The sequence below is a fragment of the Oncorhynchus mykiss genome, chromosome 15, assembly GCF_057628025.1.
Source record: "Oncorhynchus mykiss isolate SJ-2025 chromosome 15, ASM5762802v1, whole genome shotgun sequence".
NCBI lineage: Eukaryota > Metazoa > Chordata > Actinopteri > Salmoniformes > Salmonidae > Oncorhynchus > Oncorhynchus mykiss.
This window is the reverse complement of record NC_143036.1, coordinates 77,574,724-77,599,529: the sequence shown is the minus strand read 5'-3', so window position 1 is coordinate 77,599,529 and position 24,806 is coordinate 77,574,724. Positions and strand designations below refer to the sequence as shown.

The following is a 24,806-nucleotide window of genomic DNA, read 5'->3' as shown; positions in this document are numbered from 1 at the left end:
TTTGAGTATATCTTTTTATGTGACAACACTGAAGAAATGGCACTTTGCTACAATGTAAAGTAATGAGCGTACAGCTTGTATAACAGTGTAAATTTGCTGTCCCCTCAAAATAATTCAACACACAGCCATTAATTGTCTAAACCGCTGGCAACAAAAGTGAGTACACCCCTAAGTGAAAATGTCCAAATTGGACCCAAAGTGTCAATATTTTGTGTGGCCACCATCCTTTTCCAGAACTGCCTTGACCCTCTTGGGCATGGAGTTCACCAGAGCTTCACAGGTTGCCACTGGAGTCCTCTTCCATTCCTCCACGAAGACATCACGGAGCTTGTGGATGTTAGAGACCTTGCACTCCTCCACCTTCCGTTTGAGGATGCCCCACAGATGAGGTGTGTTTGGGGTCGTTATTATGTTGGAATACTGCCCAGCGGCCCAGTCTCCAAAGGGAGGGGATCATGCTCTGCATGATCTATATGTCACAGTGCATGTTAGCCTTCATGGTTCCCTCAATGAACTGTAGTTCCCCAGTGCCGGCAGCACTCATGCAGCCCCAGACCATGACACTCCCACCACCATGCTTGACTGTAGGCAAGACAAACTTGTCTTTGTACTCCTCACCTGGTTGCCGCCACACACGCTTGACACCATCTGAACCAAATAAGTTTATCTTGGTCTCATCAGACCACAGGACATGGTTCCAGTAATCCATGTCCTTAGTCTGCTTGTCTTCAGCAAACTGTTTGCGGGCTTTCTTGTGCATCATCTTTAGAAGAGGCTTCCTTCTGGGACGACAGCCATGCAGACCAATTTGATGCAGTGTACGGCGTATGGTCTGAGCACTGACAGGCTGACCCCCCACCCCTTCAACCTCTGCAGCAATGCTGGCAGCACTCATACATCTAATTCCCAAAGACAACCTCTGGATATGACGCTGAGTAAGTGCACTCAACTTCTTTGGTCGACCATGGCGAGGCCTGTTCTGAGTAGAACCTGTCCAGTTAAACCGCTGTATGGTCTTGGCCACCGTGTTGCAGCTCAGTTTCAGGGTCTTTGCAATCTTCTTATAGTCCAGGCCACCTTTATGTAGAGCATAAATTATTTTTTTCAGATCCTCAGAGAGTTCTTTGCCATGAGGTGCCATGTTGAACTTCCAGTGACCAGTCAGTATGAGGGAGTGTGAGAGCAATGACACCAAATTTAACACACCTGCTCCCCATTCACACCTGAGACCTTGTAACACTAACGAGTCACATGACACCGGGGAGGGAAAATGGCTAATTGGGCCCAATTTGGACATTTTCACTTAGGGGTGTACTCAGTTTTGTTGCCAGCGGTTTACACATTAATGGCTGTGTGTTGAGTTATTTTGAGGGGACAGCAAATGTACACTGTTATACAAGCTGCACACTCACTACTTTACATTGTAGCAAAGTGTCATTTCAGTGTTGTCACATGAAAAGATATACTCAAATGTTTACAAAAATGTGAGGGGTGTAGTCACTTTTGTGATATACTGTAGACCACCGCCCCTTGTCTTACCAGACGCCGCTGTTCTATCCTGCCGGTACATCGTATAACCAGCCAGCTGTATGTAGATATTGTCGTCGTTCACCACGACTCCGTGACGACTCCGCCACGACTCCGTGAAGCATAAGATGTTACAGTTTTTAATGTCCCGTTGGTAGTTTAATCTTCCCAATAGCTCGTCCATTTTATTGTCCAAAGATTGCATGTTTGCTAGCAGAATTGAAGGGAGAGGGGGGTTATTCGATCACCTCCTACTCCTCAGAAGGCAGTCCGCCCTCCGGCCTCCCTTTCTATGCCTCCTCTTAGCGCAGACCACTGGTGTCGGGGCCTGTTCCCGAGGGAGCCATATATCGTCGTGAAAGAAGAAAAAGGATTCTGCTAGTCCATGGTGAGTAATCGCAGTCCTGATGTCTAGAAGTTATTTTCGGTCTTAAGAGACGGTAGCGACAACATTATGTACAAAAATAGTAAAAACATTCATTACAAACATTAGCTGGTGGTGTTGTAGTTTGCATAGTCTATGTTTTGGCGGTCAGTCTGCCACTATTTTACCCTGTGGTCTGAATAAATGTTCCTTCTCAAGCGAGAGTCAGAACTGCTCAAACTTGAACTCGTCTGACTTTATTTAACTACAAACAGAGGAGGATGTTTGCTCTGGGGTTTCACTGTTTAGAAGACTGAGGGTCAGTTTTCAGAGGAGGGTGTTTGCTGTGGGGTCTTTATGTAGGAGACTGTTGTAGCCTGGACTGGACTGAGTAGTCGGTAACCACACCCACAGCTTTTAAATACGAGCTAGATGGAGGGGACTGGTAGGAGACTGTTGGTGCCTGGACTGGACTGAGTAGTCAGTAACCACACCCACAGCTTTTAAATATGAGCTAGAGGGAGGGGACTGGTAGGAGACTGTTGTAGCCTGGACTGGACTGAGTAGTCAGTAACCACACCCACAGCTTTTAAATACGAGCTAGATGGAGGGGACTGGTAGGAGACTGTTGTAGCCTGGACTGGACTGAGTAGTCAGTAACCACACCCACAGCTTTTAAATATGAGCTAGAGGGAGGGGACTGGTAGGAGACTGTTGGAGCCTGGACTAAGTAGTCAGTAACCACACCCACAGATTTTAAATATGAGCTTGTGAAATAACCCTCTCACACACACACCTGCAACACCAGGGTGGGTCTGGAACAGAGGAATAGGGATTAACTTAACATTGGTCTGTCATATCACATCTTTCCTGTCTGTTGGAAGGTTAGAAGATGGCTGTGAATAAGCATATCAAGAAGTCGCTCTTCCTCTTCATTCTACTGTTTTGGGTGAGTCCTATTAACCTACATTCTTTACTTTAACTATAGTGTTCTCCATTGGTTTGATGTAGGTTTTTAATCGTGTGTGTGTGTGTGTGTGTGTGTGTGTGTGTGTGTGTGTGTGTGTGTGTGTGTGTGTGTGTGTGTGTGTGTGTGTGTGTGTGTGTGGTATAGTGATGTTTGTTTGTTTAGTGATCAACTAGTAGCCTAGTACACATAGTAATCCATTTAAAAGCTATTTACATGTCTGCTATGGAAATTAGATAACATTCAAATGTCTATGGTAACAATGTGTGATCATCATATGACTAACTTTCATTAAGCCATTAACTCTGACTCTGGAAGGTGTTGTCTTTGCGATGATAGTTTAACAAGCCTTCTCAGTTGCAGGGGTCGTATTCGTTAGTGCACTCCATAGCTAAACTTTTTACAACATGAAAAATTGCCATTGTTTGCTGAAATTACACTATACAGTAGCTCTCTTGTCGAAGACTATACCCCAGTGTTTACTTTGGAAACAGCTCTCATTGCATTTAGCTTAAGTGTTGAGTTTTAGAGTTAATCTCAATCAGAATCTTAAAAAAAAAAAAAAATCTTGAACGGAATCTTTCAACTTTTTGAAAGCCAAAATAATTGTCAAATTCATAGTCCAGTCATCGCAGAACGTCTTCAACATAAAAACGTGGGTATACGTTGTAATCTCCCTAAATAATGAGCATTCATTCATATAGCCTTGACATTTAACCCCATGTCTACATGTCCACAGGCCCATACTGTGAGTATGGAATGCTTTCAAACAAATCATTCATCGATGGCTTCTGGAGTCGTTGGGTTGACCAGCTATTTTTTTTTCAATCAAATATTCAATGTATATGTAACCTGTCACTATCAGTTCTGACACCACGGGAGAATCGCTATTTCATTTCCTGGATTCCTCGCATCCTCTCCCCTCTGGATTTAAGAGGAGAGGATCTGAGGAATCAAGTTAGTGCAATTGAGATTCCCCCATGAGAATCTCTATTTAATTTCCTGGATTCCTCGCATCCTCTCCCCTCTGGATTTAAGAGGAGAGTATCTGAGGAATCAAGTTAATGCAATTGAGATTCTCCCATGTGGTCTAGAGTCCACTGTTAACCCAGGAAAGATATCCTCATGTGGGGGCTGGATGATGCTGTATCTCCTCTATTGTGATGGTGGTTCAACTGTAGTTCCTCAGAGTTGCCACCAGATGTAGCTAGTGTGTTGTGAATCACAAAATGAATCCACATTGAAGTTGAGTTGACAACAACAACAAGACCTGTTCATTCAATCCCAGTGACATTGAAACGCACTACTTTCTGAAGTTGATTCTAGATAAAATGCTCATGTCATCTCATTTTGTTTTCCAGATCGGTGGCTGCGTCATTCTTGGTGTCTCCATCTACTTCAAAGTGAGCAAGAATGGAAACATATCCAGTGTGACACTAAATTAATGCCAACACCATCAAAAGTCCTCTTTACACAGTAAAAAATAACACCTTGACACAAATGCATCCAGTCATATACACCTATTCAGCACATATCTACATGTAAAATGACTGAGTAACTGTCTGTCCCCCTCCCTCAGATAATGGATGAGGCAGTGCCGTTTGTAGACCTGCTGATAGCTGTTGGCGTCATCATCATGGTACTGGGCTTCCTGGGCTGCTGTGGAGCCATTAAGGAAAACCGATGCATGCTCATTCTGGTGAGGGGAAACACACACTCCCTTACAATAGCCAAGCCTCACATTTAAAATGTTACATTGTACACTGCCCAGGATAATGCTGTCCCAATAGCCAACCCTCACATTTACATTTAAAATGTTACATTGTACACTGCACAGGATAATGCTGTCCCAATAGCCAACCCTCACATTTACATTTAAAATGTTACATTGTACACTGCACAGGATAATGCTGTCCCAATAGCCAACCCTCACATTTACATTTAAAATGTTACATTGTACACTGCCCAGGATAATGCTGTCCCAATAGCCAACCCTCACATTTAAAATGTTACATTGTACACTGCCCAGGATAATGCTGTCCCAATAGCCAACCCTCACATTTAAAATGTTACATTGTACACTGCCCAGGATAATGCTGTCCCAATAGCCAACCCTCACATTTAAAATGTTACATTGTACACTGCCCAGGATAATGCTGTCCCAATAGCCAACCCTCACATTTAAAATGTTACATTGTACACTGCACAGGATAATGCTGTCCCAATAGCCAACCCTCACATTTAAAATGTTACATTGTACACTGCACAGGATAATGCTGTCCCAATAGCCAAGCGCTGAAGCGGTTCTAGGTTCTAACCAAACCAGTCTCTTCATATGCAGTGCATTCGAAAAGTATTCAGACCTCTTGACTTTTTCCACATTTCATGTTACAGCCTTATTCTAAAATATATCAACTTTTTCCCCCCTCAATCTACACACTACCCCATAATGACATCACACTACCCCATAATGACATCACACTACCCCATAATGACATCACACTACCCCATAATGACATCACACTACCCCATAATGACATCACACTACCCCATAATGACATCACACTACCCCATAATGACATCACACTACCCCATAATGACATCACAATACCCCATAATGACATCACACTACCCCATAATGACATCACAATACCCCATAATGACATCACACTACCCCATAATGACATCACAATACCCCATAATGACATCACACTACCCCATAATGACATCACACTACCCCATAATGACATCACAATACCCCATAATGACATCACAATACCCCATAATGACATCACAATACCCCATAATGACATCACACTACCCCATAATGACATCACAATACCCCATAATGACATCACAATACCCCATAATGACATCACAATACCCCATAATGACATCACAATACCCCATAATGACATCACAATACCCCATAATGACATCACAATACCCCATAATGACATCACACTACCCCATAATGACATCACAATACCCCATAATGACATCACAATACCCCATAATGACATCACACTACCCCATAATGACATCACACTACCCCATAATGACATCACACTACCCCATAATGACATCACAATACCCCATAATGACATCACACTACCCCATAATGACATCACAATACCCCATAATGACATCACACTACCCCATAATGACATCACACTACCCCATAATGACATCACACTACCCCATAATGACATCACAATACCCCATAATGACATCACACTACCCCATAATGACATCACAATACCCCATAATGACATCACAATACCCCATAATGACATCACAATACCCCATAATGACATCACAATACCCCATAATGACATCACAATACCCCATAATGACATCACAATACCCCATAATGACATCACACTACCCCATAATGACCTCACACTACCCCATAATGACATCACAATACCCCATAATGACCAAGCCAGGTTAGACATTTTTGCAATTGTGAAAAATAAATATAAATCAGTTACATAAGTCTTCAGACCCTTTACTCAGTACTTTGTTGAAGCACTTTTGGCAGCGATTACAAACTTGAGTATTCTTGGGAATGATGCAGCAAGCTTGGCAAACCTGTATTTGTGGAGTTTATCCCTTTCTTCTCTGCAGATCCCCGCAATATCTGTTAGGTTGGATGGGGAGTGTTGCAGCTCAGCTATTTTTAGGTCTCTCCAGAGACCACTCAAGGACATTCAGAGACTTGTCCGGAAGCTACTCCTACGTTGTCTTGGCTGTGTGCTTAGGGCTGTTGTCCTGTTGGAGGGTGAACCTTCACCCCAGTCTGAGGTCAGGGGCGCTCTGGAGCAGGTTTTATTCAAGGATCTCTCTGTACTTTGCTCCGTTCATCTTTCCCTCGGTCCTGACTAGTCTCCCAGTCCCTACCGCTGAAAAACATCCCCACAGCATGATGCTGCCACCACCATGCTTCACCGTAAGGATGGTGCCAGATTTCCTCCAGACGTGACTCTTGGCATTCAGGCCAAAGTGGTCAAACTTGGGTTCATCAGACAATAATGTTTCTCATGGTCTGAGAGTCTTTAGGTGCCTGTTAGCAAACTCCAAGCAGGCTGTCATGTGCCTTTTACTGACGAGTGGCTTCCTTCTGGACACTCTACTATAAAGGCCTGGTTGGTGGAGTGCTGCAGAGATTGTTGTCATTCTGGAAGGTCCTTCAACCTCATGGATTGGTTATTGCTCTGACATGGACTGTCAACCGTGGGACCTTATATAGACAGGTGTGTTCCTTTCCAAATCATGTCCAATCAATTGAATTTACCACAGGTTTACCACAAGTTGTAGAAACATCTCAAGGATGATCAATGGAAACAGGATGCACCTGAGCTCATAGCAAAGGGTCTGAATACATATGTAAATAAGATTAGATTTGTTGTTTTTTATAAATGAGCAAAGAATTCTAAACCTGTTTTCTTTTTGCCATTATGGGGTGTTGTATGTAGATGTAACCATGTGGAAAAAGTAACGGCACTGTACCTTCACACAATCATGTATTTAACTTGTTTATACATGTCAGAGATGGTGTCACTTTTGCAAGAGTGACAGTTACAAGTATAAGAAGGCTTTTGGGTGAATATAATGGTTTCCCAGGTCACCTATGGGAATAGACTTCTATGGCATTTTTCACTATTTTTAAACTTGATCAGAATAATCCAGAATCTGTAATCGTATTTTCTGCTATCCAGGATCAGATCCATCTGGCTGTTTTTCAGCCATTTTTTCCCCTCCAGAAAATAATTGGATCAATCTGATCCAGATGGCAACATATCAAGATCACAGAATCCAGATTTTCAGTGCTTTGAACTGGTCCACACCTCACCATCTAATTGACAGCTTGGGGTACTACTTCACTATTACAGGGACACAGAGATGAGTAAACTACATTCACTAAAATAAGTACAATTTAAAATGGAGGCTGCAAATCCCATATAAGGTGCCTTCAGAAAGTATACATTGACGGGAGGGGATGGATCCTTTTTTAAAATGGGATTTCTGTATTTAATTTTCAATAAATGTGCAAATGTGCAAAAATTTGATTTTTTTTTACTTTGCCATTTGTAAGGGTTTTCCTGTGGTGAAGGAGAGGCGGACCAAAACGCAGCGTGGTTATATTGATTAATGTTTAATAAAAACAGATAAACACGAACACTACAAAACAATAAACGTGGAAAACCAAAAACAGTCCTATCTGGTGCAAAACACAGAGACAGGAACAATCACCCACAAACACACAGTGAAACCCAGGCTACCTAAGTATGATTCTCAATCAGAGACAACTAATGACACCTGCCTCTGATTGAGAACCATACTAGGCCGAAACATAGAAATAACCCAAAACATAGAAAAACAAACATAGACCGCCCACCCAACTCACGCCCTGACCATACTAAATAAATACAAAACAAAGGAAATAAAGGTCAGAACGTGACACCATTATGCCGTATTGTGCATAAATGTGTGGGGATCTATTTAATCCATTTTGAATTCAGGCTGTAACACAATATGTGTAAATATTATTTCACTACATTTGAATCCTGATGATTTTTTTTTTTTTAAGTTGATATTGGTTTTCCAAATCCTTTTATGAAGGATCAGAGTATCATTTCAGTTTTGAAAATTCCAATTCTAACATTTTAATCTGATATGTTAAATCCAGGTAACTGTTCCCTGGCCTCAATGGGACTAACTGGACAAATAACATGTGGTGGGCATATCATGTGAGCGTTTGTTTGTTTCAGTTCTTCATCGGGCTGCTCCACATCTTCATCCTCCTGTTCATCGCCGGAATCCTGGGAGCTGTCGGAGAGAAGAACGTAAGGAGGAAACCCTCACTGGTTGAATCAGCGTTGTTTCCACATGTCAATGAAATTATGTTGAACCAACGCCTTTAGTGAGAGGTCTAATGCTTTAATATTTAATCATTTCTGCCCTCCAAATTCAGATTTGTTATATAAAGAGGCCCTTTTCATTTTGTCTGGCTCGCCATTCCATATAAAATGTAATATTGTTTGTTCATATAATTTAAAAAGCAGGTCACTAGGTGTAGGAAAAACTATAAGCAAATAGGTCAACTGTGATATGACTAACGAGTTAATCGGGATGATTTTTCCACAAATAGACAGGTATTTTCCTTTCCATGGTAGCAAGATCTTATCTATTTTTCTAACTTTCTATAAAAATATATACCGAGTATGTCCACATCTCCGTCAGACCATTTAATTGGTAAACTAGACGGTACTGTAAAATGTGAATTTTTTTAGTGATCCAATATGTGATATAGTACACTTATCATAATTTGGTTTTAATCCAGAGAGGACAGCAAAAGTATCTAGATCCTCTATGAGGCCGTGGAGAGATTCTAATTGTGGTTTTAAAAGAAAACATGAATCATCAGCGTACAATGACACCTTACTTTTTAAGCCACGGATTTCTAATCCCTTAATATTATTGTTGGATCTAATCTTAACAGCTAACATTTCGATGGCAATAATAAATAGATATGCCGATAGTGGACAACCTTGTTTTACTCCTCTAGACAGTTCAAACCTTTCTGAGATGTAGCCATTATTTACTATTTTACACCATGGGTTACTATACATAACCTTAACCCATTTTATAAGAGATTCCCCAAAATTGAAATATTCTAGGCATTTATATATATATATATAAACTCCAGTCGTACTTTATCAAAAGCCTTTTCAAAATCAGCTGTGAAAACTAGGCCTGGTGTCCTCGATATTTCATAGTATTCTATTGTTTCCAGTACTTGTCTTGTATTATCTCCAATGTATCGTCCATGTAAAAAACCTGTCTGATTAGGATGAATAATATCTGACAATACTTGTTAATTCTATGCACCAAGCATTTTGCATCACAACACTGAAGTGTAAGAGGCATCTAATGTTTTCAATGGACTGGATCTTTATATATACCATTTGGGTCCTGTTTCAGTAATAATGATATCAGACCTTCTTGTTGCGTGTCTGATAATCTACCATTTATATCGGAGTGGTTAAAACATGCTAATAACGGTCCTCTGAGTATATCAAAGTAAGTTGATATACTCCAGCCCTGGAGTTTCCTTTGTATACTTCCACTGTTATGCCATCCAGCCCTGGAGTTTTCCCAGCCTTAAAGGCTTTAATTGCATCAATAAGTTCCTCTTCTGTAATTTGGCCTTCACATGAGTCTTTCTCTACAGATGTTAATTTTACATTATTATTAGGAAAAAAATCAATACAATTAGTTTCAGTAAATTGTAAATTGCCTCTTCCTGGCTCAATAATTATTGGTTTGTTTAGTTGGGTCCAGATTAATTGTTCTAATTCAATCGGCTACAAATGTTATTGGATAATTTTGTCGACAGGAGGAAAGGCTAACTCCTGACCCCAGCGTTGACCACACTGAGTTGTGCAAAATTGCAAAAGGACGCAAAGGGTACTCAAAGGTAAGCAGAGAATCACTTATTATTAATAAAATACTATTTAGAAGACGGTTTTCAAGGAAGATGGATTTACATGGTATAAAGAAAACAAATCAATGAACGTACATTACACTGCCACTACCGCTATATACTGCATTACCGCTATATTACCACTACTTTACACTACCACTACCCGTACTCTGCCACTACCGCTATATACTGCATTACCGCTATATTACCACTACTTTACAGTACCACTACCCGTACACAGCCACTACTTTACAGTAGCACTACCCGTACACTACCACTACTTTACAGTCCCACTACCCGTACACTGCCACTACTTTACAGTACCACTGCCCATACACAACCACTACTTTACAGTACCACTACCCGTACACAACCTCTACTTTACAGTACCACTACCCGTACACAGCCACTACTTTACAGTACCACTACCCATACACAGCCACTACTTTACAGTACCACTGCCCATACACAACCACTACTTTACAGTACCACTACGTACACTAACACTACATTACACTAACACTACATTACATTACCACTACCATCACACTACATTCCAGTACTGTACATCAAAGTCCTATAAACAGAACCTGTACAGGGAACTGATCTACAGCCACATGAAACCATAGAGGGTTCCAGGATGATACAACCACGAACCGCAAAGCAGCGTCTTCGTACAGTCACCTTGACCTGGTGTTAACTAGTGTTGACTGTTTGCTTTGTCCTCTGCAGCCTTGTGCCAAGTTTATGACTTTCTTCATCACTTTCTTCATCACGTCTCCTTTTAGTATGGCAGTCTTGACGGTAAGAATCCAATCTCTATAACAAAGCCTCTATTAATACACTATATTATGTATGTATAACAACGCCTCTATTAATACATTATATAATGTATAACAAAGCCTCCATTAATACATTATATAATGTATAACAAAGCCTCCATTAATACATTATATTATACATAACAAAGCCTCTATTAATACATTATATTATGCATAACAAAGCCTCTATTAATACATTATATTATGTATAACAAAGCCTCTATTAATACACTATATTATGTATAACAAAGCCTCTATTAATACACTATATTATGTATGTATAACAAAGCCTCTATTAATACATTATATTATGTATGTATAACAAAGCCTCTATTAATACATTATATTATGTATGTATAACAAAGCCTCTATTAATACATTATATTATGTATGTATAACAAAGCCTCTATTAATACATTATATAATGTACTATACCGGTCATATAAATGGAATACATTTGTATTGTTCCAGTCACTGTTCAGTACTGGTCTGTTTCATCTTCACTAACTCTTACTTTATGGCTGTTCTCATTGGCATTAAGATGGATATGTGCAATTCACTCTGTCACTGTTCAGTACTTAGTGACTGTATCCTGGTCTCAGATCTGTTAGCACCTTCTTGGCAACGCCGATGGCTGTTTGTCATTGCCAATTAGCAACCTGTTGGCAAGACTGTACAAATGGATCTGGAACCAGGCTAGACACCACAAACTGATGTGGGACCGGGCTATAGCCTGGTAGTGAATGGGTTGTGACGCACCTGTTTTGTGTTTCAGCTCTTTGGAATGGCCTTCACCATGACCCTGTACTGCCAGATTGGGAAGAGGGACGCCAACACTGCCTAAAGCAGCAACACGTGGTACCACTTGATCTGGGGCTGTGGTCAAGGTGAATTAGAAGTCATCAATTCAGGAAGTCAACTGAAATTACAATACAATAAATGAAGAAGAAAAAAAAACGATCTATTTTCAATGATTTCTCAAACTGAAAAGCAGAAGTTATTTATTCCAAGTTTTTTTACATTAGCAATGTTAAATACAATTCACTTCCTCAATTGACTGGCTTCAATTCAAATGGACCCCGATCATGACTTGATCAAAAGCTGGCTTTGACATATCCCATACAGCATGCTTGCAACATGTATTTGATACTGAACGTTGGGGTTCAAATCTAGTCCATTCAGGAAGTACACTGAAATTCCAGTTCTCTTCAATCAGGAACATTTTGGAATTAGGTTTGCTTTGTGAATGGACTGGAACCCCCAACCTGCTGAACTATGGACCACAATGCATCATGTGTTTCTCCATCATTTTACCTGCATCAAATGATGCTGTGATTTTAGATTTCAGATCTTTTGTTAAAATTATGGCAGTTTCTTCACTTGTGAAGTTGGTTGATCCATATGTCATTGAACATGAATTAGTGTTTTTCTTTAAAGGAGCTCTGTGTCATTGTACTGCTCTACGTCTCTCTCTGAATGGAGGGCTTCGCTGTCCATACACTGAACTGTGTATTATTCATGCTGAAATGTTGAACTTTTTCCCCCCGTTTTATTGCTATCATCTCGTAGATATTAAAGTCTGACGGTAAATATTGATCACGCTGTATATACATTTAACCTGTTGTATATTTGAGTTGTATAATGATTGCAGTACATGTCAGAATGTCTTCTGTTCAAGGCCTGTGACCAATGTCTTTATGGATGTTCCCCTTTTTTGAGGCACATCAGAAATAAAGAAGTAGTAACTCAATTGGTTTCCTCATTTGCATCCCCGCCTCCAGCCCGCCTCTTCAGAGAACAACTTTGACTCATTAAGAAATCCAGTCTTAAAACCTCAGAAGGAGGGCTGAGTTACGTAATAGATCTAGGTTCAGTTACGTAATAGATCAGATTACATGGACGGTGGGGGGAGATCTGATCCTAAATCAGATTACATGGCCGGTGGGGGGAGATCTGATCCTAGATCAGATTACATGGACGGTGGGGGGGAGATCTGATCCTAGATCAGATTACATGGCCGCTGGGGGGAGATCTGATCCTAGATCAGACCTGGGTTGTATTCGTTAGGCACCAAACTGAAGACAGATAACAAACTGGGAGGGACTAACTGAACCTGTCCAATAAGAAACACTTAGGTTTTTATTTTTTATATGTGCATTATATATGTGTACCAATGAACACCAACCTGATGTCTAAGAGGAACTCTGTAAAATCACTGTCAAGACACTTGTCGGTTACAGGAAATGACATAAAACCCAGAGTTCTTCCTTCAATGCACATTCTCTCAGAGACCGAGTCAGAGGTGAGACCAGAGCTGCAACATGTGTTGTTCCTGCTCTATTAGAGGCTGGCTGATTTTCTTCACAATCCTACAAGTGGTAACGCAACACTTAAATATTATGTTACTGTGTTGGATTTATTTTTAATCTATCAATAACGGAAACTATTTTTAATACATCTAAAAAATGGTGTCCAATATTATGAATATATTAATTTTATTATCGTTTTTCTCCCTAAATGTATTTTTCTTCAGATTGGTGGCATGAGTTTCATTGTCACCCCTTGGAAGTATTACAGGAGCAGAGAAAATGTGAGTAACATTTTCTAACCTGTTATTTTCCACTTGTAGTAACTGCATTGGAACAAACTACTACTACTAAAGTGTTGATTTCACTGTGTGTTAATGTTGAAGGACCTAGATGAATATCTGTCTCCAGTCTGATGGGTGTGTGTTAATGTTGAAGGACCTAGATGAATGTCTGTCTCCAGTCTGATGGGTGTGTGTTAATGGTGAAGGACCAGATGAACGTCTGTCTCCAGTCTGATGGGTGTGTGTTAATGTTGAAGGACCTAGATGAACGTCTGTCTCCAGTCTGATGGGTGTGTGTTAATGTTGAAGGACCTAGATGAATGTCTGTCTCCAGTCTGATGGGTGTGTGTTAATGTTGAAGGACCTAGATGAATGTCTGTCTCCAGTCTGATGGGTGTGTGTTAATGTTGAAGGACCTAGATGAACGCCTGTCTCCTGTCAGATGGACTATCTTCACAGCAGGTGTGGTCTCCTTTCTCCTTGGCATCACGGGTCTGCATGGAGCTCGTAAGAAGAACAAGAACTTCCTGATCACGGTACGCTCAGTTCTTAAAGGGGCAATCTGGGATTCAAACATTGCCATCATCCTGATGCTATTTTGTAAACCGCTGAGGGATGGGGCTTGAAAAATGTAACCACTCTCAAACCTGGAAGATGGTTGAACTGAGCTCCTGAGGCTTTATAAGTTATATTCTTCAATAATAAATAGCTACATAGTGTTAATTTAAAAGTCCAAAAACCGATGGCTCAATCCCAGATATCCCCTGTATTAAAGCCAAAATCTCATTGGTATAATCAACAAGTGAAATACTTATTATTTGACCCGTTCAACTAAGACCAAGTCAAGTACATCATGGGGTACAGTGTACTGCCCCAAAATATATAATGTTTATTGTTTTCTTTACTCATGGGGTGATGCAGTATTCAGTTGGATCTTGTCTGCGATGCTTTGGACTGGGGTTTCTGACCTACTACCTTCCACCACAGGTAGGACAGAATTACAGGTTCAAGTCCATAAAAATGTAATTAAACAAATGTTTAAAAACAACGTTGGTATTTAATTAATTCTGTGTCCAATCCCCCCCCCCCCCCCCAGCTTCCAAATATGATCAAAGCCTGGTATGAAGGGTACATCCCGTTGCACACAAATGGAAGAGATGTGGTACCAGGACTGATGCAACTGCAAATCATTGTAAGTTATTATCTAACAGGATGTGTTTTTTTATGATCAGTTAAACTGGTCTAAACTAGATCTTAAGAAACCATCCACACCCATGTCATTAAATGTTTCACTTTAATCAACAACAACAACAACAACAACAACAACAAACAATCAGAAAAACTGATAGGTTGTCCCGAAAGTACTTTTCAAATAATTCTGTTAAATATTGAATTAAATTTGAATTGCCTTGCCGTTCGTTTTGTTTCTTGTTTCACTCTTCTTAAAACTCTGAACAGGGTGAATGCTGTGGATTGTTCCATGGGTATAAAGATTGGGGTTCTCCTGTCCCCTCCTCGTGTACATGCTATCCTCTCCGACAAGGGTCCTGTGTTTTTACTGAGGTCAGACTGGGTCTTACATGTACAGAAATTACACTGGGGCTGTCTGTACATTCACTGTATACTTGTATGGACTGAACACTGAAATTTGTGTATTTTCTCCCTGTATACAGCATGGCTTTGTTTACAAACAAGTGAGTGTTGGTTTTCCTATACGTACAGTAGTCTAGTTAGTCTAATTTAATAGCTAAACATAACATAGAGCTGTTGGTGTTATTATTCCTTGTGTAATTCCTTTGTTGGTATTATTTCAGCCTTGTATGGATCTAATTGTGAAGATTTACATGGACATGAATATTGTGAGGAACACCTGTATTTTCTACGTGGTCGTTACGGTGAGTAGAATAGCACAACCAGTCTGAGGTCCTGAGAGCTCTGGACAAGGTTTTTATCAAGGATCTCTCTGTGCTTCTTTTTTTTTTTGTGGGGGGCGGCTCCCGAGTGGCACAGCAGTCCTATGCACTGCATGAGTGCTAGAGGTGGCACTACAGACCCTGGTTCGATTCCAGGCTGTATCACAACCAGACGTGATTGGTTTCCCCATATAGCGGCGCACATTTGACCCAGCGTCGTCCGGATTAGGGTTTGGCTGGGGTAGGCCGTCATTGAAAATAAGAATTTGTTCTTAACTGACTTGTCTACTTAAAAAAAATACAAAACTTTGCTCCGTTCATCTTTCCCTCAATCCTGACTAGCCTCCCAGTCCCTGCCACCATGTTACAGATCGCATTCACACTTCTCCAGAAGTTGCATTGTATGCATGTACGTTCTCACCATAAAACCAGGATGTTGAATCATTCTAATAAGTTAGGTTTAAATCAAATTCTACAAAAAACAAGCAATCTGTTTGTTTCTTCAACAACAACAAATACATGTAAAATGTAGCCTAATGACATCATAAAATAAGACATGACGTAATGCTGTTGAACCTTTGTTACCTAGGCCTAGGGTAAGGGTTTTTGGATACAAAATAAATTTAAAAATAAATATGAAAATAAACAATTGTTACAAGAAAAATAACTTCTAAATACGAGGTTCACAGGTATTCACCAAGATGTTCAACTGTCGTTTCATGATGGGCATTGACACATGTAGTCCACATCCTGGAGGGGGTTTTACACACGTCGCCTACATCCTGGAGGGGGTTTTACACACGTCGCCTACATCCTGGAGGGGGTTTTACACACGTCACCTACATTATGGAGGGGGTTTTACACACGTCGCCTACATTATGGAGAGGGTTTTACACACGTCACCTACATCCTGGAGGGGGTTTTACACACGTCACCTACATTATGGAGGGGGTTTTACACACGTCACCTACATTATGGAGGGGGTTTTACACACATCCAAAACAGGAGCTGCAGTGCTAAAATAATGTAGGTCTGCCTACAACACATAGATACAAAGGTAATATAATGTAGGTCTGCCTACAACACATAGATACAAAGGTAATATAATGTAGGTCTGCCTACAACACATAGATACAAAGGTAATATAATGTAGGTCTGCCTACAACACATAGATACAAAGGTAATATAATGTAGGTCTGCCTACAACACATAGATACAAAGGTGAAATAATGTAGGTCTGCCTACAACACATAGATACAAAGGTCAAATAATGTAGGTCTGCCTACAACACATAGATACAAAGGTCAAATAATGTAGGTCTGTCTACAACACATAGATACAAAGGGAATATAATGTAGGTCTGTCTACAACACATAGATACAAAGGTAATATAATGTAGGCCTGCCTACAACACATAGATACAAAGGTAATATAATGTAGGTCTGCCTACAACACATAGATACAAAGGTGAAATAATGTAGGTCTGTCTACAACACATAGATACAAAGGTCAAATAATGTAGGTCTGTCTACAACACATAGATACAAAGGTGAAATAATGTAGGTCTGTCTACAACACATAGATACAAAGGTCAAATAATGTAGGTCTGTCTACAACACATAGATACAAAGGTGAAATAATGTAGGTCTGTCTACAACACATAGATACAAAGGTCAAATAATGTAGGTCTGTCTACAACACATAGATACAAAGGTCAAATAATGTAGGTCTGTCTACAACACATAGATACAAAGGGAATATAATGTAGGTCTGCCTACAACACATAGATATATAATGTAGGCCTGCCTACAACACATAGATACAAAGGTAATATAATGTAGGTCTGCCTACAACACATAGATACAAAGGTAATATAATGTAGGTCTGTCTACAACACATAGATACAAAGGTGAAATAATGTAGGTCTGTCTACAACACATAGACACAAAGGTAATATAATGTAGGCCTGCCTACAACACATAGATACAAAGGTAATATAATGTAGGTCTGTCTACAACACATAGACACAAAGGTAATATAATGTAGGCCTGCCTACAACACATAGATACAAAGGTAATATAATGTAGGTCTGTCTACAACACATAGATACAAAGGTGATATAATGTAGGTCTGCCTACAACACATAGATACAAAGGTAATATAATGTAGGTCTGTCTACAACACATAGATACAAAGGTAATATAATGTAGGTCTGCCTACAACACATAGATACAAAGGTAATATAATGTAGGTCTGCCTACAACACATAGATACAAAGGTAATATAATGTAGGTCTGCCTACAACACATAGATACAAAGGTCAAATAATGTAGGTCTGCCTACAACACATAGATACAAAGGTAATATAATGTAGGTCTGCCTACAACACATAGATACAAAGGTAATATAATGTAGGTCTGTCTACAACACATAGACACAAAGGGAATATAATGTAGGTCTGTCTACAACACATAGATACAAAGGTAATATAATGTAGGTCTGCCTACAACACATAGACACAAAGGTGATATAATGTAGGTCTGCCTACAACACATAGATACAAAGGTAATATAATGTAGGTCTGTCTACAACACATAGATACAAAGGTAATATAATGTAGGTCTGTCTACAACACATAGATACAAAGGTGATATAATGTAGGCCTGCCTACAACACATAGATACAAAGGGAATATAATGTAGGTCTGTCTACAACACATAGATACAAAGGGAATATAATGTAGGTCTGTCTACAACACATAGATACAAAGGTCAAATAATGTAGGTCTGTCTACAACACATAGATACAAAGGTGAAATAATGTAGGTCTGTCTACAACACATAGATACAAAGGTAATATAATGTAGGTCTGCCTACAACACATAGATACAAAGGTAATATAATGTAGGTCTGTCTACAACACATAGACACAAAGGTAATATAATGTAGGTCTGCCTACAACACATAGATACAAAGGTAATATAATGTAGGTCTGCCTACAACACATAGATACAAAGGGAATATAATGTAGGTCTGCCTACAACACATAGATACAAAGGTAATATAATGTAGGTCTGTCTACAACACATAGACACAAAGGTAATATAATGTAGGTCTGTCTACAACACATAGATATATAATGTAGGTCTGCCTACAACACATAGATACAAAGGTAATATAATGTAGGTCTGTCTACAACACATAGACACAAAGGTAATATAATGTAGGTCTGTCTACAACACATAGATATATAATGTAGGTCTGCCTACAACACATAGATACAAAGGTGAAATAATGTAGGTCTGCCTACAACACATAGACACAAAGGTAATATAATGTAGGTCTGCCTACAACACATAGATACAAAGGGAATATAATGTAGGTCTGCCTACAACACATAGATACAAAGGGAATATAATGTAGGTCTGCCTACAACACATAGATACAAAGGGAATGTCACTGTTCTGCTCCTATCAACCTTGATATTTTAAGGAAGCTTCGCTGATTAAGATGCCTTTCCAAGCGGTCTCACAAGCCAAACACTTTATTGACGGCCATGACTAGCCTTCTTAATTACATTGGGCAGGGAAAAAAAAGAGAACAGCCTTCATTGAGAGGAAGGGAAGATATGCTTGATTTTTAATAAAATCAGTATTAAACAACACATCTGTTTACAATATACAAGCCATATCTTATAGGTTGAAAATAAAACCCATTTCAATTGTCTCTTACTTGCAGGCCATTGTAATGCTTCTGGCGTTGGTAATGACCCGTAGAATCCAAGAAGCCTCCTCGGCTGAGGTGACCATGGATCTTAGCTATAGAAACGCACCCAACATGGAAATGGCAACTACTCCTCAAGCTCCTCCCATGCTGCCTGCCACACAAGCTCATCCCATGCTGTCTTCAACACAAGCTCCTCTTCATGCCAGCTCTTATTACCAGCCACCTCCTCCGTACCAGTACGATGGGAAACACTAGAGGGACGTGACTGACCTGCGAACCCATGTTGAATTTCCTCATTGGTTACAACTGGACCAGGGTTGGGTTTAAGGCTAGGGTTAAAGTTAGGGTTGGGGTTAAGGTTAGGGTTGAGGTTGGGGTCAGTTTTAACGTTTGCCTTCATTGGACTGCCAATGTGTTGCACCCCAATATGCCTTAGTAAAGGCTGAGCACACAGGTCTTCCTCGGTACCAATTTGTTTGTGGTGTTCTGGAAGTAACGTGGCCGAGGGAAGGGGCCCATTTCATTGTCAAACAATCACCCACGTGAATCACCCGTTTTCCTGTCTGGTAACTCCTCTAACATCAAATAAACTCCTTTTCTAAAGTTGTAAACTCTACTGTTTTATTCAGTTAATAATTTGTTGTCTTTCAGTGATGTGTATGAAGGGTTAATGTTTTCATGTTTCTTGTGGAGGTTGTCAGGGCTGCTTTGTTATTGCCCATCATCCTGTTCAACAGTGTTGTGCCATGTCGTTCCACTTCATGATTGTGTCCCACTTGTTGTTGATTCTTCACAAAAAAATACAGTTTTATATCTTTATGTTTGAAGCCTGAAATGTGGCAAAAGTTCGCAAAGTTCAATGGGGCCGAATACTTTCGCAAGGCACTGTATACGCAGTACGTGCAGATCAGTGCTGTAAAAAAGACAAAACCACAGTACTTTGTTTCAGAGGAATGGAAAGCAGTGCTTGTCGTGAGAAAATAAACCACAAGAGTGTAGATGGGGCAAACAAGGGTCTTCCAACTATTCAAAAAGTCCCTTTGGTTTTACTCTGTTTAAATGTATGACTTTGTTACCGAACTGCAACCTGGCGGAAGTTATTACTATGGTCATAATAAAATGCAGGACTTCATCCTAAATTGTACCCTATACCCTACATAGTGCCCAGTGGGTCCTGGTCAAAAGTAGTGTACTATATAGGGAATAGGGTGTCATTTGGGATGCAGGTGTACTCTTTGTGTAACTTAGCATTTGCATGTTTTCCAATGAAGAAGGAAGTGGTTGGAATGTTGACTGACATCTCGCTCAGGGTGAAGTTTCCCCTAGGTACAGATATAGGATCAGGTCCCCCTCCCCCAATCCTAACCTTAACCATTGGTGAGGAAAATGCTAAACAGACCCAGGATCGGAGTCTCGGGGTAACTTCAACCTACAGCCTGCAATCTCTGTGAGGGACACACTCCAACACTCCAACACTCCAACACTCCAACACTCCGACATCGTTTACAAACAAAGCATTTGTGTTTAGTGAGTCCACCAGATCAGAGGCATTAGAGATAACCAGGGACGTTCTCTGTTTAGTGAGTCCACCAGATCAGAGGCATTAGAGATAACCAGGGACGTTCTCTGTTTAGTGAGTCCACCAGATCAGAGGCATTAGAGATAACCAGGGACGTTCTCTGTTTAGTGAGTCCACCAGATCAGAGGCATTAGAGATAAACAGGGACGTTCTCTGTTTAGTGAGTCCACCAGATCAGAGGCATTAGAGATAACCAGGGACGTTCTCTGTTTAGTGAGTCCACCAGATCAGAGGCATTAGAGATAACCAGGGACGTTCTCTGTTTAGTGAGTCCACCAGATCAGACGCAGTAGTTATGACTAGAGATGTTCTCTGTTTAGTGAGTCCACCAGATCAGAGGTTGTAGAGATAACCAGGGACGTTCTCTGTTTAGTGAGTCCACCAGATCAGAGGCAGTAGAGATAACCAGGGACGTTCTCTTGAATTGGACCATTTCCTGTCCCTCTAAGCATTCAAAATGTAATGAGAACTTTTGGGTGTCAGGGAAAATGTTTGGAGTAAAAAGTACAGCATTTTCTTTAGGAATGTAATGAAGTAAAAGTTATCCAAAATATAAATAGTAAATGTGAAGTACAAAAAACAACTTAAGTAGTACTTTAAAGGTTTTTACTTTAAAAAAAAATATATATATATATATATATATTTCACCTTTATTTAACCAGGTAGGCCAGTTGAGAACAAGTTCTCATTAATAACTGCGACCTGGCTAAGATAAAGCAAAGCAGTGCGACACAAACAACAACAACAACAGAGTTACACATGGAATTTAAACAAGCGTACAGTCAATAACACAATACAAAAAAAAAGAATAAAGTCTATATACAGTGTGTGCAAATGGTTTGAGGAGGTAAGGCAATACATAGGCCATAGTAGCAAGTCATTATAATTTAGCAAATTAACACTGGAGTGATAGATGTGCAGATGATGATGTGTAGGTAGAAATACTGGTGTGCAAAAGAGCAGAAAAGTAAATAAAAACAAATATGGGGAGGAGGTAGGTAGATTGGGTGGACTATTTACAGATGGACTATGTACAGCTGCAGTGGTCAGTTAGCTGCTCAGATAGCTGATGTTTAAAGTTAGTGGGGGAAATATAAGTCTCCAGCTTCAGTGATTTTTGCAATTCGTTCCAGTCATTGGCAGCAGAGAACTGGTAGGAAAGGCGGGCCAAAGGAGGTGTTGACTTTGGGGATGACCAGTGAGATATACCTGCTGGAGCACATGCTGCGGGTGGGTGTTGTTATTGTGAACAGTGAGCTGAGATAAGGCAGAGCTTTACCTAGCATAGACTTATAGATGACCTGGAGCCAGTGGGTCTGGCGACAAATATGTAGCGAGGGCCAGCCGATTAGAGCATACAGGTCGCAGTGGTAGGTGGTATATGGGGCTTTGGTGGCAAAACGGATGGCACTGTGATAGACTGCATCCAGTTTGCTGAGTAGAGTGTTGGAGGCTATTTTGTAAATGACATCGCTGAAGTCGAGGACCGGTAGGATAGTCAGTTTTACTATGGTATGTTTGGCGGCGTGAGTGAAGGAGGCTTTGTTGCGGATTAGAAAGCTGATTCTAGATTACATTTTTGACTTGGGACGTTTAATATGAGTCTGGAAGGAACGTTTTCAGTCTAGCCAGACACCTAGGTATTTGTAGTTGTCCACATATTCTAAGTCAGAACCGTCCAGAATAGTGATGCTAGTCAGGCGGGCGGGTGAGGGCAGTGAACGATTGAAAGCATGCATTTAGTTTTACTAGCATTTAAGAGCAGTTGGAGGCCACGGAAGGAGTGCTTTATGGCATTGAAGCTCGTTTGAAGGTTTGTTAACACAGTGTTCAAAGAAGGGCCAGATGAATACAGAATGGTGTCGTCTGTGTGGAGGTGGATCAGGGAATCACCCGCAGCAAGAGCGACATCGTTGATATATACAGAGAAGAGAGTAGGCCCGAGAATTGAACCCTGTGGTACCCCCATAGAGACTGCCAGAGGACCGGACAACAGGCCCTCCGATTTGACACACTCTGTCTGAGGAGTAGTTGGTGAACCAGGCAATGCAGTCATTTGAGACACCAAGGCTGTTGAGTCTGCCGATAAGAATACGATGATTGACAGAGTCAAACGCCTTGGCCAGGTCGATGAAGACGGCTGCACAGTACAATCTTTTATCGATGACGGTTAGGATATCGGTTAGTACCTTGTGCGTGGCGGAGGTGCACCCGTGACCAGCTCGGAAACCGGATTGCACAGCAGAGAAGGTACGGTGGGATTCAAAATGGCCAGTGATCTGTTTATTAACTTAGCTTTGCAACCAACATGGAAATGGGAACTATTCTTCGAACTCCTCCCATGCTGTCTTCCAAGGAAGTTGCTCCCATGCTGCCTTCAACACAAGCTCCTCCCATGCTGCCTTCAACACAAGCTCCTCCCATGCTGCCTTCAACACAATCTCCTCCCATGCTTCCTTCAACACAAGCTCCTCCCATGCTGCCTTCAACACAAGCTCCTCCCTACGCCAACGTGTATGACCCGCCACCTCCTCCGTACCAAGAGGTTGGGAAAAACTAATGGGACGTGACTGACCAGAGAACTAATGTTGAATTTCCTCATTGGTTTAAAATGAAGGTAGGGTTTGGGGTTAGGTAGTGTCACATGCTTCCCAGTGGAAACAGCTTGCGCATATATAATGACAACATTTTGTGACATTTTTTCTTCTTTTTGGTGTTCGGGAAGGTTTTTTTCCGGCTGTACAAGCACACAAAATGTTTTCTTGAGGCAAGTCGAAGTTCGGTAGCCGAAGTCTACGCCCCTTCATTGGTGATTTGTCAACAGTAGTACTCCTAGTAGGAGTGGATGGGATTCCTCAATTAAGTGTTTGTTGTCATTTACAGAGTGATGGATAGTTTTCATGCACATTTTTTCATTGAGAAATACTGCAACAAACATCTTAGATAGATGTCAAATTGTGTGACTATGACCTCTGCAAAAATGTCAAAATGCATCACAGATTTCTTGGCTATGAGTCAGAAAGTTACAGGCGCACAAATATCATAGCCCCAAGACATGCTAACCTCTCACCATTACACAACACGGTTAGATCTTTTGCAGATCTGATCTGATTGGTCAAAAGACTTGGCTGCCTGTGTAAACGCCCCCAAAGTGCTGCAGTGGCCTTGAGTAATCTTATCCCACCCTTTCACATACTTTCTAACAGGTGTCTGTCTGCAGTTGTGGCGTTGATCCGGAAACATCTAAAACTTCACTTCAATGCTACTGAATTTGGCTACTACGACTGAAATATTTTAGAAAATAATTAAATTGAAAGGTATTTATGTTCTTCTGTTTAATGGCAGTGCCTTGACTTGGACGTCTGATTACAAATGGCATTCCTATCTGAACTCGTCAGCTCATTGTTATTCTGTGCAGAGCAGAGAGAAGGATCCAGATTCTTTACAGAGTGAGGTACTGGACTTGTGTATCCACTGAAAACAAATATTTGCAGCTTATTATTTCAAGTTATTGTGCTGCCTGAGTTATATCAACTTTAAATGTTCAGATATCTTAACCTACACCACATTTATTTTGATTAAAATAGAGTACCAGTCAAAAGTGTGAACACACCTACTCATTCAATGGTTTTTCTTTATTTTTTAAACTATTTTCTACATTGTAGAATAATAGTGAAGTCATCCCAACTATGAAATAACACATATGGAATCCTGTAGTAACCAAAAAAGTGTTAAACAAATCAAAATATATTTTAAACTTGAGATTTTTGGTTCCAACCGCCGTGTCTTAGTGAGATGCAGAGGAGGTGAACGGCCGATCTCTGCATGTGT

The 24,806-nt window shown here is 40.5% G+C and overlaps 1 protein-coding gene across 1 annotated transcript; it reads left to right on the top strand.

Moving 5' to 3' along the window:
• Window positions 1–2,638: 2,638 nt before the first annotated feature.
• On the top strand, window positions 2,639–20,007 carry LOC118942827 (uncharacterized). The gene is made up of 15 exons (XM_090199047.1): window positions 2,639–2,840; window positions 4,220–4,261; window positions 4,438–4,557; window positions 8,633–8,707; window positions 10,261–10,341; window positions 11,080–11,151; window positions 11,944–12,009; window positions 13,702–13,758; window positions 14,172–14,294; window positions 14,680–14,745; window positions 14,855–14,950; window positions 15,217–15,321; window positions 15,432–15,452; window positions 15,573–15,653; window positions 19,409–20,007. Exons 1-15 carry the CDS (start codon window positions 2,784–2,786, stop codon window positions 19,649–19,651), a joined length of 1,305 nt encoding a protein of 434 aa, XP_090055173.1. The 5' UTR covers window positions 2,639–2,783; the 3' UTR covers window positions 19,652–20,007.
• The last annotated feature ends 4,799 nt before the right edge of the window (window positions 20,008–24,806 follow it).